This window comes from Muntiacus reevesi, chromosome 15 (genome assembly GCF_963930625.1).
Source record: "Muntiacus reevesi chromosome 15, mMunRee1.1, whole genome shotgun sequence".
Lineage (NCBI taxonomy): Eukaryota > Metazoa > Chordata > Mammalia > Artiodactyla > Cervidae > Muntiacus > Muntiacus reevesi.
In genome coordinates this window covers 63,770,397-63,785,429 of record NC_089263.1, presented here as the reverse complement: position 1 = coordinate 63,785,429, position 15,033 = coordinate 63,770,397, and the positions used below count along the sequence as shown (strand labels likewise).

General features: G+C 57.3%; 1 protein-coding gene across 1 annotated transcript; it reads right to left on the bottom strand.

Annotated features, from left to right (window-relative positions):
• Positions 1–443: 443 nt before the first annotated feature.
• Positions 444–14,546, bottom strand: LBHD2 (LBH domain containing 2). Its single transcript, XM_065905981.1, has 4 exons — positions 14,467–14,546; positions 3,378–3,467; positions 1,681–1,837; positions 444–653 (listed from the first exon to the last, which is right to left on the bottom strand). The coding sequence occupies exons 2-4, from the start codon at positions 3,447–3,449 to the stop codon at positions 553–555; spliced, it is 330 nt and encodes a 109-aa protein (XP_065762053.1). The 5' UTR covers positions 3,450–3,467; positions 14,467–14,546; the 3' UTR covers positions 444–552.
• Positions 14,547–15,033: the final 487 nt, after the last annotated feature.

The window sequence follows — 15,033 nt, the reverse complement described above, 5'->3', positions numbered from 1 at the left end:
GTCCTACTGCACCCAGAGTGGGTAAGGGGTGGCAGGAGGAGTCCTGCCCTCAAGGGCCAGCCAGGACTGGAGGACGCTGGTCTCAGCCTCAGCTGGAGTGGAGCGGAGGGTCTCGGCAGGGCGCCGTAGGAGCAGACATGACAACCGCACCAATCACTCCCACATCCAGCATGGAACACACAGCCATCACTCTCGTCTGGTCAGCCTGGGCTCTGAGCAGAGACCCTCGCCTGGAAGGCCACTGGCAGGACCCAAACTGTCCTCAGCCCCTGGAATCCCCACCCAGTGTGCCCACTGACCACCAGGATGAGCCTTTATTTGTGCTTCCCACCGGAGAAGCAGGAGGGTGTCATCCAAACCCTGGGCCGCGGCCGGGAGGGGTGGGGGCGGTGCTGGTGGGCCTGGTGAGGCAGGAGGAGTGGTGATCGGCTGTGCCCACTGGGTGCCCGGGCAGGCCCAGGCCTCTCGAAGCGTCAGCCCAGTCACTCCGGGGCAGAGGCACCCTCTCAGCTGTCAGACCCGGGGGATGGCAGGATCTGGCCGGTCCTTGTCCTACCGCCGGGTGCAGGGGGCCTGGCCCGCGGAGCTGGCACGCTGGTCATCGGCGTCAGCTGGAGCCTCCCCCGGTGCTCCCGGCGGACGCGGCGAGGGGTCTGAGGAAACACGCAGGCCTCCATGTCGGTGGGGCATGCATTTCTGACAGGTTTGCCGGGAGAGGTGTGAGGGTCGGCAGGCCACAAGCTCCCCACCGGTGAGGGGGGAAGGGGGGTCACTGGGTGCGTGGTTCCTGGGTGGGGGGAGGGTAAGGCCAGGCTCCGGGAGCAGGAGAACCTTGGTCCCTGGCACGGCCGACTGGGCGGACACCCGGGGTCCTCCCCAGAGCCCAGGTCTCAGTGGGTACCCTAGGGGCGGGCCCCGGGCAGACCTGCCGGAGGTTGAGGGGACTTTTGGGAGAGGTGCTGGTTAAGGTGCAGACAAGCTCCTCTGGGCCCAAGCTTGGGGAGCGGCGGACCACAAGGGCTGCAGGGCTGGGCTGGGGGCCGACATCAGAGCAGAGGAGGGCAGGCAGGGAGGAGCAGCCCCATCTGAGGCTGAATCCCCCGGGACTGACCCCTCGGGGGCCCAGGGGACAAAGCTGCCCAGGGCACGGCTCACCCCTTAGGCACCCTCCCCGGGGGCCCGGCCAGCTGCTTCTCCTACGCGGCAGACTGGCTCCCGGCTGACCCCTCTCCTGCCCACACGTCCTCCTCCCAAAACTTCCCTGGCCCTGGCAGCCCCTCAGCCTTTAACCAGGGCAACCGCATCAGGACAGAAGCCTGCCACCAGCTTCTGCAACACCCCCTGCCTTGTACCCACACCCTTACCCCTTCCAGGCCCTAGTGGGCAATGCACACTTGTCCCAGAGGTGATGAATTGTAAGAGCGAGGGGAGAGGGGCCGGGACCGGGTGTTGAGAGGTGAGAGCAAGGGTGCACCTGTGTGCCAGGCCTGGGGCCACACCTGGATGAGGGAAACGTGTGTGCAGATGGTGGGGAGGGTGGCAGGGAAGGCCAGGCCAGGCGGTGCCCAGGCGGTAGAAGCTCATGGGGCCGGCGGATGGGCGGGGTGCGGGCTGGCTGGAGGGGTGGAGGACCGGGCGTCTGACTTCTCTCGGAACCCCTACGGGCTGCCCCTCACTCACCAGCAGCAGCCTGGCTCCGGGCGGACCCCCTCTGGGTGCCCTCTGGGGGCCAGCGCAGCTCCCCGCTCTCCACCGCACCCAGCTCGCTGGGCTCCACCACGATCGAGGGCAGCCGCTGGCCCAGCCGAGGGCCCTTCTCCCGGGCACCCACCATGGCCTGCGAGGGGGGTGGGCAGGGGGTCAAAGCAACAGCAGGCCTGAGCTCCCCACAGCCTGCCTCGCCTGTCCTGCATTGTCCATGGGGAGAATGGGGGTCCCTAACCTGCCCAGTCTCCAGGGCCAGGTGAGCTCCTGCGCATGCGTGCACATCCCCCAGAGGGTCGTGGCCCTCCCCCTCCCACCCCTGGAGCTGGGGCAATCAGCGCCCGGGCCACACAGAGCCCACCTGGGCTCAGCCCTCAAGCCCATTTCACAGAAGGGCCTGTGGCGGGAAAGGCCAAGGTCACACGGTGAGCGAGCTCAGGGCTTTGTGCCTCCCCGGCATCAGGCCCGGCTCCTTCCTGGGGTCTCTCTTAGGGCCCTTGGCCTCCTCCCAGCTCGGGGAAGCAGGGAAGCTGTTCCCATGGCAACCTGAGCAACTTCTCTGGGCTCATTGTTCAGTGCCCACAAGAGCGTGCGGGGGCTGCCTCCCCAAGCCCTCCTGGAGCCCTCGGCATCTCCGCCTCCCATTCAAGGCCTTCCAAGGTAGAGGCCCCGAGGCGCCCCGTGCCGTGCCCAGACCTGCAGCCCTGACTCTCCTGGGCCAACCCACCTCCTCCGGTTGGTCGGGCTGGTCCCCTTCCGGGAGCTCCCACCCCAACCTCTTACCCAGGAGGCCGGCTGCTTGCGCACTCTGCCTTCCCCAAAGGCGGTCAAGGCGGGGAAGAGCAGGCCCACGGCTGGCAGGACTTTGCTACATGGCCCTCGCACCTCCCCGCCCCCCTCAGCGGAACCGTCTGAACATGTGTTTCAGTCTACTGTCTGATCAGCCTTTGAACCAAGTACCACAGAGATCCTGAAGTGTGTCACTAGGCTGGGACTTCTGTGGGGTTGGGACAAGACCGGAGACCCCACCATGGCCCAGGGACTGGATCTCCTGGACCCCCCTGCTGGCCTTGCCCGTCCAGGGGCTGTTTCCGGCCCCCACCCCAGAACCACTCTCCCCCTTTGACCCCGCCAGTCTCCTTCGTGCCCTCCTCCCGGAAGCCCTGCTGGGCCCCACCCAGGGCCACTCCTCTGCCCAGATGCTGCGGGAAGATCTGGGCCAGTGGAGTTTGGTGTCCAACCTCTCCACCAGACTCCCCACCCGGAGGGCAACCCCAGGCCCCAGACCGGGCCTCATGCAGCCCTGGGCTGGGCCCCCTCAGTGGCCCGCTGGCCCCAGCAAGGAGAAGAGCCCAACTCCAGACTCAGAGCGGCAGGCCTGGGCCTCGTGGGCAAGAATCCCTTGTCAGCTCCATCAACACCTCCTGGAGAAGCTGAGGTGAGAGCAGGGGACCCTGGACTGACCTCACCCAGCAGAACGCAGACCAACCTGGGTGCAGGCCCTGGGCTCCCCAGGCCTGGTTGGGGTCTCCCCGAGTCTGGAGAGCTGGGCCTTCAACAACTGTGCGCATCAGACTCCTGCGGAGGGGCAAGTGCCTCCCCCACCCAGATGGGTAAACTGAGGCACCTGCTGTCACAGGCAGCAGATCGCAGAGCCCCCACCGCATACATACCTCTGCTGCGGGGCCTCCAGCCTCCTTGTCTGGGCCCAGCTTGGGCGCGGCGGCGGGCTGGGGGCCACTCATGCTGCGGCCGCCGTCCGGCTGCACGAAGACAAGAAGCAGAACCGGGGTGCGTGTTAGGGCCCGGATGTGGCGCCCCGTCCACTCCCGGAAGCCCCAGACCCCCCCTACCCCAGCCCACACCCACCCCAACCCCAGACCCACAGAAACCGCCCAGGCTGGGTCTCCACCTCTCGGCTCCCCGGCCAAGCCACCATCAGGGGGCGCTGGACAGGCCCCACGTCGGGGGCCCTAGGCTGCAGCAGGAGGGTCCACTCCTCCCCGAGAACAGATGCGCCCCCGCACACACCCGAGGCCCCGCCCTCAACCCCCACAGCTGAAGGGAGGCTGACCCCCTGCCTGCCTGTGGCCACTTCCCCTCAGGCCAGGCCCGGGCGCCAGGGAGCCAGGCCAGAGACCACACAGCGAGGGCGCTGGGAAGAGGGGCCCTGCCAGGACTGCTCGGCACCAGACTCCGACGCTCCACCTGCGCCAGGCTGGGCTGGGTCTGGCGGGCAGGCAGCTAACCTGGGTGGCACCGGCTGGGAGGCAGCCTCCTCAGCGCTGGGCAGATGGGGGGTACTGACCAGCCGGCTCCAAGGCTCCCGATGCCCTGCTGGTCGTGGGGGAGGGGTGCTGGGCACACCCAGCAAGAGGTGGGGGGCAGCTATTCCAGGAAATGAGCTCCTTTGACCAAAACCCAGCTCGGGTCAGCTCGGGTCCTGCTGGGACCCAGGGAGGCTAGGTGGTGGGGGGTGGGCCACGGGTAGCACGGGGTCTCCCGGGCAGTGGGCAGCCAACATACCCACCCGAGCCTCTACCCAGTCCCAGAGCACTTGAGAGCCCTCCCCCAGGCCCAAGACTCCGGGTCACCCATTCCTGGGATTCCACCCCAGGATCCCAGAAGCTCAACTGGAGCCCAAGGAAGCCAGGGCCGAGCCCAGGAAAGTGGACTTAGAGATCCAGACAGATGCGAGAAAGACCGGAGGGAGACGCAGAAAGAAACGCACGGGCCACAGAGAGGACGCAGGGATGACAGAACTGGAGGGCGAGATTCAGAGAGACGACAGAAAGAGGTGAGAGATGATGGAGACGCAGGAGGAGAGAGGGCGGCTGATGGAGAAAGACGGTGGAGCCAAGGGGGCTGCGGGCAGCAGGCAGACACCGGAGGGCTGCCTCCCCGCAGCCTGGCACCGGGGCCCCCTGCCAGTGGGGCATCCCCGCAAAGAAGGCTCGGCCACCCACACCTGCAGCGGCGGCCAGGTGTGGCGGCCAGCCCGCAGAGACGCTGCTCGAGCCCAAAGCCCGGCGTCCGGCAGCCCGGGGCTGGCTGTGGTCCCCACACCGTCCCCTTCTCCAGGAAGCGCCGACTCAAACCCACCCCTCGCCCCTTCCTGCTCTCCCAGACGCCGCGCGGGCTCACCGGGGGGCGCAGGCCGGACGAGGGTGGGGAGGGGGCGCGCCCCCCGTCTCTCTGACACTCACCGCCAGCGGATGCTCGCGCCGGCCGGCACTGTCTGCTCCGCCGCTCGCCGTCTGCCCGCCCTGGCTCGCTCCCCGCCTTCCTCCCGCGCGCTCTCCGCCCACAGGCGCTCCCTCGCCCGGCCCCTCGTCCACACTCACGCTCCCAGGTAACATCCCGGCCTCATCTCCCCGCTTGCCAAAACCGCAGGCCCCCAGAACCTGATCCTGGCCACTCCAGGCACACAGCCTCAAGTTTGAGGTTCAGGAATTCAGGGGCAGAATTCAGGGCGACTAGATACATCAGAGCGAGGACACCCTCCAGTTGGAAGGGGGAGTGAAGAGGACAAGGATCACACCTGTGAGGGCCATTGTGTGTGTGGAGGGAGAGTGTCACCACACCAGTCCCCTCTTCATCCCTGATTCCATTCCCGCAGAGGGACAATCAGTCTCATTCAGCCTGGCGTGTAGACCTGATACCTGAGGCCAGGATGCACGCCTGCTGGTCCACCCAGCCTTCCACCATCCACACCTAACAACCACCATCATCTACCCAACATCCAACACCCAGCCCACACCCACGATTCAGCAGCATCCACTTACCCAGGCACTGTCATCTACTATACCGATCTATTCATGTCTCTTCTACCATCCAATCATCATTCAGCCACTAGCCAACCTCAGCCATCTGCCATGCATCCCCCACCACCAATAAACCAACAACTGTCCATACAACCCACCACCTAACTTCCACCATCCAAGTTCCATCCACCATGCACCCATCCACAGTTTGTTGTGATCCACACAGTCAAAGGCTTTAGCATAGTCAGTGAAGCAGAAGTGGATGCTTTTCTGGAATTCTCTTGCTTTTTCTATGATCCAGCAGATGCTGGCAATTTGATCTCTAGTTCCTCTGCCTTTTCTAAATCCAGCTTGAACATCTGGAAGTTCTCAGTTCATGTACTGTTTAAGTCTAGGTTGGAGAATTTTTACCATTACTTTGCTAGCATGTGAGATGAGTGCATTTGCGCTGTAGTTTGAACATTCTTTGGCATTGACTTTCTTTGGGATTGGAATAAAAACTGACCTTTTCCAGTCCTGCAGCCACTGCTGAGTTTTCCACATTTGCTGGCATATTGAGTGCAACACTTTCACAGCATCATCTTTTAGGATTTGAAATAGCTCAACTGGAATTCCATCACTTCCACTAGCTTTGCTTGTAGTGATGCTTCCTAAGGCCCACTTAACTTCACACTCCAGGATGTCTGGCTCTAGGTGAGTGATCACACCATCATGGTTATCTGGGTCGTGAAGACCTTTTTTTGTATAGTTCTTCTGTGTATTCTTGCCACCTCTTCTTAATATCTTCTGCTTCTGTTAGGGCCCTACCATTTCTGTCCTTTACTGAGCCCATCTTTGCATGAAATGTTCCCTTGGTATCTAATTCTCTTGAAGAGATCTCTAGTCTTTCCCATTCTATTGTTTTCCTCTATTTCTTTGCATTCTTCACTTAGGAAGGCTTTCTTATCTCTCCTTGTTACTCTTTGGAACTCTGCATTCAAATAGGAATATCTTTCCTTTTCTCCTTTGCCTTTCGCATCTCTTCTTTTCTCAGCTATTTGCAAGGCCTTCTCAGACAACCATTTTGCCTTTTTGCATTTCTTTTTCTTGGGAATAGTTTTGATCACTGCCTCCTGTATAATGTTATGAACCTCTGTCCATAGTTCTTCAGGCACTCTGTCTATCAAATCTAATTCCTTGAATCTATTTGTCACTTTCACTGTAAGGGATTTCATTTAGGTCATACCTGAATGACCTAGTGGTTTTCCCTACTTTCTTCAATTTAAGTCTGAATTTTGCAATAAGGAGTTCATGATCTTAGCCACAGTCAGCTCCTGGTCTTGTTTTTGCTGACTGTGTAGAGCTTCTCCAGAGAAGGCAATGGCACCCCACTCCAGTGCTCTTGCTTAGAAAATCCCATGGACAGAGGAGCCTGGTAGGTAGTGGTCCATGGGGTCACTAAGAGTCGGACACGACTGAGCAACTTCACTTTGACTTTTCACTTTCATGCATTGGAGAAGGAAATGGCAACCCACTCCAGCGTTCTTGCCTGGAGAATCCCAGGGACGGGGGAGCCTGGTGGGCTGCCGTCTATGGGGTCGCACAGAGTCGGACATGACTGAAGTGACTTAGCAGCAGCAGCAGCAGTGTAGAGCTTCTCCATATTTGGCTGCAAAGAATATAATCAATCTGATTTCAGCACTGACCATCTGGTGATGTCCATGTGTAGAGTCCTCTCTTGTGTCGTTGGAAGAGGGGTTTGCTATGACCAGTGCGTTCTCTTGGCAAAACTCTGTTAGCCTTTGCCCTGCTTCATTTCGTACTCCAAGGCCAAACTTGTCTGTTACTCCAATTATTTCTTGACTTCCTACTTTTGCATTCCAGTCCCCTGTGATGAAAAGGACATTTTTTTTTTTTTGGTGTTAGTTCTAGAAGGTCTTATAGGTTTTCATAGAACCATTCAACTTCAGCTTCTTCGGCATTAGTGGTTGGTGCATAGACTTGTATTGATGGTTTGCCTTGGAAATGAAATGAGATCATTCTGTCATTTTTGAAAATTCACCCAAGTACCGCATTTCAGACTCTTTCATCGACTATGATGGCTACTCCATTTCTTCTAAGTGATTCTTGCCCACAGTAGTAGATATAATGGTCATCTGAATTAAATTTGCCCATTCCAGTCCATTTTAGTTTAGACTGGTTCAAAATTGGAAAAGGAGTACATCAAGGCTGCATATTAGCACCTTGCTTATTTAACTTGTATGCAGAGTACATCATGTGAAATGTCAAGCTGGATGAAGCACAAGCTGGAATCAAGATTTCCAGGAGCAATATCAATCACCTCATATATGCAGATGACACCATCATTATGGCAGAAAGTGAAGAGGATCTAAAGAGTCTCTTGATGAAGGTGAAAGAGAGTGAAAAAACTGGTTTAAAACTCTACATTCAAAAAACCAAGATCATGGTTCTGGTCCCATCACTTCATGGCAAATAGATGTGGAAACAATGGAAACAGTGACAGACTTTACTTTCTTGGGCTCCAAAATCACTGCAGATGGTGACTGCAGCCATGAAATTAAAAGATGCTTGCTCCTTGGAAGAAAAACTATGACCAACCTAGACAGCATATTAAGAAGCAGAGACATTACTTTGCTGACAAAAGTCTGTATAGTCAAAGCTATGGTTTTTTCCAGTAGTCATGTATGGATGTGAGAGGTGGACCATAAAAAAGGCTGAGTGCCAAAGAATTGATGCTTTTGAACTGTGGTGTTGGACAAGTCTCTTGGGAGTCCCTTGGACAGCACAGAGATCAGACCAGTCCACCCTAAAGGAGATCAGTCCTGAATTTTACTGGAAGGACTGATGCTAAAGCTGAAACTCCAATACTTTGGCCACCTGATGTGAAGTACTGATTCATTGGGAAAGACCCTGATGCTGGGGAAGATTGAAGGCAGGAGGAGAAGGAGACAACAGAGGATGAGATGGTTGGATGGCATCACTGACTCAATGGACATGAGTTTGAACAAGCTCCAGGAATATGCCGAAGAACAGGGAAGCCTGGCGTGCTGCAGTCCATGGGATCGCAGAGTCAGACGTGACTGAATGACTGAAAAACAAAAAAATGCATCCATCCATTCACCAAGAAACAGTACACCGTGGAAATACCCTTCAGTCCTATATTAAGTCACCATCCATCTATCCACCATCATTGACTATCTAACACCTTTCCATCAGTATTTAACAACTGTCTCTCCATCTATGGATGATTTATTCGTTCACCACATAGCTGGTTCTGTCACTAATCTACCACTGGTGCTACTAAGTCACTTCAGCCGTGTCCGACTCTGCAGGACCCCATGGACAGCAGCCCACCAGGCTCCTCTGTCCACGGGATTTTCTAGGCAAGAATACTGGAGTGGGCTGCCATTTCCTTCTCCAAATCTACCGCTACTGTCCATTTATCTGAATTTATCCACCACTCACCTGTTAGCCTCCAGCCAGTCAGTCACAGTTAGTTGTTGTTTAGTCACTAATCCTGTCTGACTTTTTGTGACCCCGTGAATTATAGCCTGCTAGGCTCCTCTGTCCCTGGGATTTCCAAGACAAGAATACTGGAGTGGGTTGCCATTTCCTTCTTGAGGGGATTGTCCCAACCCAGGGATCAAACTCTGGCATTGGCAGGCGGATTCTTTACCACAGAGTCACAATTCATCTATCCAGTCATGGATTCATCTATTCAGTCACCAGTCATGCCCCATCCCTAACCCATTCATACTTCTATGAGCCACCATCTACCATCCACCCACTTCTTATCTCTGTTCACCACCCATCTATCCATTCATTGCCCATCTCACGATATCCTCTATCCATACATACATCATCCAGCCATAATTCATTATTCATTCAAAACCCATTCAAGTATCATCCACTCTAGAAGAATTCATCGAGTGCCCTCTCTACACCAAGCATTATTTTAGATGCGGGGGATAGAGCAGAGACAGCAATGAGATCCATCCACCATTACAAACCACCCAGTAATTATCTGTACATCACCCCCCATTCATTATTCACTACTCACTCAATATCATCTTCACTTATCATCCATTCACATCCATTTGCCATCTACCAATATTCTTCCATCAATACATTAAGTCATTGATTTATAATATAGTACTGAGCACCTACCATCCATCTATGATCTCTTCACCATCTTCCCTTCCACGGTTCACCTTTCATGCATCTATATTCCAAGATGTATCTGTCATTTAGCCATCATCCACTCATCACCTAATTGACATCTATCCATCCACTATCTACCTTCCATCTGCATGTTCACAGCACACAGCCCATTATCTGCTCACCCAGCAACTATCCATATTTGCCATCCATGCACCATTCAGCCACCATTTATTTTTCCACCATTTATGATCCATCCATCAATCATATATCCATTCACATTTATCTATTAATACCATCTAGCCATCCATTCTCTGTGCCTAGATCCTTCATAAGCATCCACTATTTATCCTCCATCCACCCATAATTCCATGATTCAGCTATTGAATAAGCATCCACCACTCACCACTTATTACCTATAATGCACTATCTATAGATTATTTCAGTATCAGTCAGACCCAATTCAGTGTCCAAGTTCACCCGCCCTCCATCTATCAATCTATCCACTCATCGTACTTAACTACCATTATAGATTCATCCACCACCCACCATCGTCCGACCATCAGCACCAGTGTCTACCATGCTTCCAGCACCCAGCCAACCATTATGTGTACACCAGCCACCCACCCACGCACACATTCTGCATCCGTCATCCATCCTTTGGTTCACATCCCCATCCAGTCACTCATCCCCCACCAGCCATCTATCCACTGAGTGACTTACCCATCCACCATTCTGCCATGCATTCATCTATCACTCTTATATTTGTGCCATCCACACACATAAATATAAGTAAATCTTTCTCACTTCTCTTTTTCCACCACCCATCTCCACCCTTCACCCATCCACTCATCTTTTCACCAGTCTCCTGTCCATGCATTCATAAACTAAGCATTTATTTATTAATAACTATTAATATTAAACATAAATATTAAATACTACTCAGTGCTAGTGCTGGATTCTGGAATCAAGATGAATAAGATCCCATCTATATTCAGTCTGATAAATTCAGTCTGATCGTTCAAAAAAGGGAAACATTATAATAGCCAAGACATACAACCTAAATGTCCGTCAACAGATGAATGGATAAAGAACACACACACACACACACACACACGTGCGCGTGCTAAGTCGCTTCAGTTGTGTCCAGCTCTGTGGACTATAGCCCGCCAGGCTCCTCTGTCATGGGATTCTCTAGGCAAGAGTACTGGAATGGGTTGCCAAGCCCTCCTCCAGGGGATCTTCCCATCTCAGGGATCAAACGTGTCTCTTATATCTCCTTCATTGACAGGTAGTTGCTTTACCACGAGCACCACCTTGGAAGAATATATATACTGTGGAATACTACTCAGCCATCAAAAAGAAGGAAATAATGTAACCTGCAGCAACATGGATGGACCTAGAGATTGTATACTAAGTGGGGTAAATCAGACAGGGAAGGGAGCATCATATGATGTCACCTATTTGTGGAATCTAAAAGACGATGCAAATCAACAGATGTAGGAAACAAAAACACACTCACAGATACAGAGAGCAGACTTGTGGTTGTGGGGGTGGGGAGGGAGGGAGTGGGAACCTGGAGTAGCAGAGGCAAACTATTACATCTGGGATGGAGAAACAACAAGGTCATACTGTGTAGTGGAGGGAACTGCAGTCAGTGTTCTGTGACAGACCATGGTGGAAAAAAAATATATATATATGCCATTTCCTTCCCCAGGCGATCTTCCCGACCCAGGGATCGAACCTGGGTCTCCTGCATTGCAGGCAGATGCTTTACCATCTGAGCCACCCTACCTTGATATATATATATATATATTCATCTGGATATCTGGGTCACTTTGCTCCACAGAAGAAATTAACACAACATTTTAAGTCAACTATACGTCAATAAAATAATTTTTTTTTAAACAATGGACCAGGTCAGAGAATGATCGGTGTAAAAATGTGTGTTGTGTCTGAATCGCGGTGTGTCCACCCTCTGGCCACGGCGTGGCTGCAGCTCTTTGCACAGGTTTCCAAGGAGGAGGACGCGGGAGGCGGCGTCAGGGCAGGATCAGCAGAGGCCTGATCTGGGCAAGGAAGCTGCAGTGTGGGCGACCCGATGATGGTGAGGGTGAGAAAAGAGGTTGGCAGATACGTTGCGATGCTGGGAGGAGCGGCCAAGGGACTGGCCCCTGGTGATAGCGGGGAGCTCTGGGAGGGCTTTAGGCAGGCGGGTACCCCGCTCAGCTACGTGCTGAGACGGGACCCCTATACACACATCCACCGCCTCACTGGACAGACCCTGAACCTCAGGGATGGCGGGGGTGCTGCTTTAGGGTCAGGCAGCAATGCTGGGGCAGGCTCTGTGGCTGCAACTACAGCATCGCAACACCCTGGCGCCCTGTGTCAGGAGCGTGCGTGCTGGCATGCCCCCCCACCCCATCCCCCCAAAGGCCATGCCACTTCCTTCCCACCCGGGCGGGATTTTCTCTCCCTCCGCTTTAAAGAGGGTGCCAGCTGTCACCCAAAGCGCTGCCTTTCACCCAAGGTGTTAGCCGACACGGGCTCCTAAGAGGGCTCTCGGGAGTGCTCAGGGTCCCTGAGGTTCAAAGCCCTGGTGGAGGAGCAGCGGACTGGGGTCGGGGAGCCTCTTTAAGGACAGACCTGGAGGCCCAGAGCTGAGCCCACAGCGTCCCTCTTTGGGGCCCATCTTTGCCCCCAGCCTCCAATTCTGCCTCTCCCCCTCCCTGCTGCCCTCCACCCTGGGCCCTTCTCCACTGCGGACAGACAGAGCTGGAGGCGGGAGCTGTGTGTCCCGGTGGCGCCCAGCCTTTGCTGCGTGCCGTCGGGAGGCCCTGCCTGCCCTGGGCCGTGGTGTTCCTGCCAATGCAGTAAGAGAATGTTGTTCCAAATGAAGAGGAAGGACCAACCATCCCTGAGGCTCCCTGGCCTCGGCGAGGCTGCAGTTCTCCTCCTCCCGGCCCCTCCCCTACACGCACCCTCCAAAGCTTGAATGGAGGTGACGGCACCGCGCTGCTGCGGGCTCTCAGGGCGGGTGGAGGCCTGGCTCTGGGCCAGGGAGGCTTGCTCTTGGCGCCCTCTTGTGGCGATTCTGGAGTAAAACATCCCAGACTTCTGCGAGGGCCACACAAGAGCAAAGAGGAATTTCGGTGTTAATTTAATGTGAGCACCGTGGTCCAGGGCTTCCCTGGTGGTTCAGACAGTGAAGCATCTGCCTGCAATGCAGGAGACCCAAGTTCGATACCCGGGTTGGGAAGATCCCCTGGGGGTAGGGCAGTGGCTACCCAATCCAGTATTCTTGCCTGGAAAAGCCTGGTGGGCTACAGTCCCTGGGATCAAAGAGTCAGAAACCAGGGAGAGAGGAACACGTCTCCCTTTCACCTCCTCACGTGCTGATCCCTTGTGAGAGGCAGGGCCAGGACAGAGTCCCTCCGCCCTCGGTGGGCTGCTGGGCGGAGGGTCCTAAGTAAATGACCCCAAGGGAGGAGTGGACGGGGCCCTGGAGATGGGTTGACAATGAGGCAAGAGAGCAGTCCTGGCCGGAGCTGGAGGGAAGGGCCCTGAGGAGGGATTTCCAACCGTCTAGCTCCAACACTGAATCCCCAGCCCCTAAATTAGACGGACTGACCTCACAATGTTTCTGGACATTTCTCTTTAACGTAAACAATCCGATTTCAACCTTTTAAATGCAGCAATAAGGTAATCACACCAATAGAGGCAGCCCCAGGAGGCACCGGCGCCCTTCCCAGCGTCTCCAAGACCCCAGGAGCCGCCGACGTGGCCATCAGTCCCATCACAGCACCCCTCGAGGCCTGCGACGTGTCCACCCGGGCTGAGCGCCGCGCCGGGACAAGTGGGGGTCAGATCCCCCGGGGACAAGGCGGGAACAGACCCCCCCCCCCACCAGGACAAGTAGGCGCTGGGGGAGCCTGTCCTCCCAGAAAGGCTGCAGTGCGGATGGGTGGGGGGGACCCGGATCTGCCCCCAGACCCGAGCTGCCGTCCTTGACCTGCACGGCGGCTGCGCTGAGCCTGACGCGAGACCAGGCAGGTTGGGGTCCTGAGACAGGCGTCCGCCAGGCAGGCCGGCCGACGGCCGCAAGGCTCTGGGGTGCGGGCGGGGCCGTCCCTGGGGCCGCGGGCCTTCTCTCGAGCGCCCGCTCCACCCCGAGATCCTGCGCGGCCCCGGCTGCTCGCGCCCGCGAGCCGGACTCGGGACAGGCAGGTTGCGGGCGGCAGGCCCCGCTCCGACGGTGGGGGCGGGCGGCGGAGGAAGCGCCCGGCGCCGCCGGACACGCGCCCTCGACCTGGACGCGGGCGGCCCGGAGTCTGTCTCCCCGTCTGTCTCTCCGGGTCCCCGGCCCCCGTCTCCCCCCACGGGGCAGGGCGGGGATTCCGGCTGCGGGAGCCAGAGCGGGGCTCGGGCCGACCTTCCTTCCTCGCTCAGCGCCGCCGCCCTGGCCCGGCCTCAAAGACGGAGGCTCGGGGAGCGCGTGGCCTGGGAACCCGAGGCGGAGCCGCCGGGCGCCCTGACACCCCGCCCTCCGGCCGAGGAAGGGCTGGCTCCCCATTTCAGAGCCCCGGGGTGCTCGCTCGCCACCCGCTACCGCGACCCGCGCAGGAGCTCCGCTCGGGAGGACACGGGCGATGCGGGTCCGGCTCCACCCGCCGCGCCTGGACAGGTGACCTGCGACGGGGGCGGGGGTGGGGGGCTGACGGAAGCGAGAGAGGCTGCGCAGGTCCGGGAGGGCGCCGCGGGCCAAGGGGCGAAGGGCCACTGCGGGGTCCAGAGTGCAGGCCACCGCGGAGCTGACCGAGGCCGCGGCCGCAGGGCCCACCCGGTCATCCCGGCCGCAGGGCTCCGCCCGCAGAAGGGCCGCTGTTAGCGCCTCCCCGCCTTCTGCCTCGCCGCAGCCCTCCACGCCGTCCGCAGGGCGAGGACGGGGCTGGGCAGGGCTCCGGGTCCTGGGTTTTAGGCTCTGAGCCTCCCGAGGACCCGCCCACGGCCAGGAGCAGAGGCCAGCACCCAGCAGGCCTGCAGCCCGGAGGCTCCGGGTGTTGCCGCATGTGGCCACCCCCGGCACCCCAGCTCAGCGGCAGTTTCTGCCTCACAGATCCGGGGGCGGATTGCTCTCCAGGTGCATGTGCTCCACCTGCCTCAGTTGCGTCCGACTGCAGCCCGCCGGGCTCCTCTGTCCACGGGGATTTTCAGGCAAGAACACTGGAGTGGGCTGCCATGCCCTCCTCCAGGGGATCTTCCCGACCCAGGGATCCAACCTGCGTCTCTTACGTCTCCTGCATCGGCAGATGGGTTCTTCTAGTGCTGCCTGGGAAGCCCACCGGCGCTGGGACATTAGCAATGACTGTCCTGAGCCCCATGTGTGCTCAGCTCCTAAGCTGAGTCC

What these genes read in the sequence shown, in the direction of transcription:
- LBHD2 (XM_065905981.1), bottom strand. Translation starts at nt 3,449, where the DNA reads ATGAGTGGCCCCCAGCCCGCCGCCGCGCCCAAGCTGGGCCCAGACAAG. An exon ending in CTGGAGGCCCCGCAGCAGAG is followed by an intron (nt 1,838 to 3,377) that starts GTATGTATGCGG and finishes CCCCCCTCGCAG; the next exon opens with GCCATGGTGGGTGCCCGGGA. An exon ending in CCGGAGCCAGGCTGCTGCTG is followed by an intron (nt 654 to 1,680) that starts GTGAGTGAGGGG and finishes GTGTTTCCTCAG; the next exon opens with ACCCCTCGCCGCGTCCGCCG.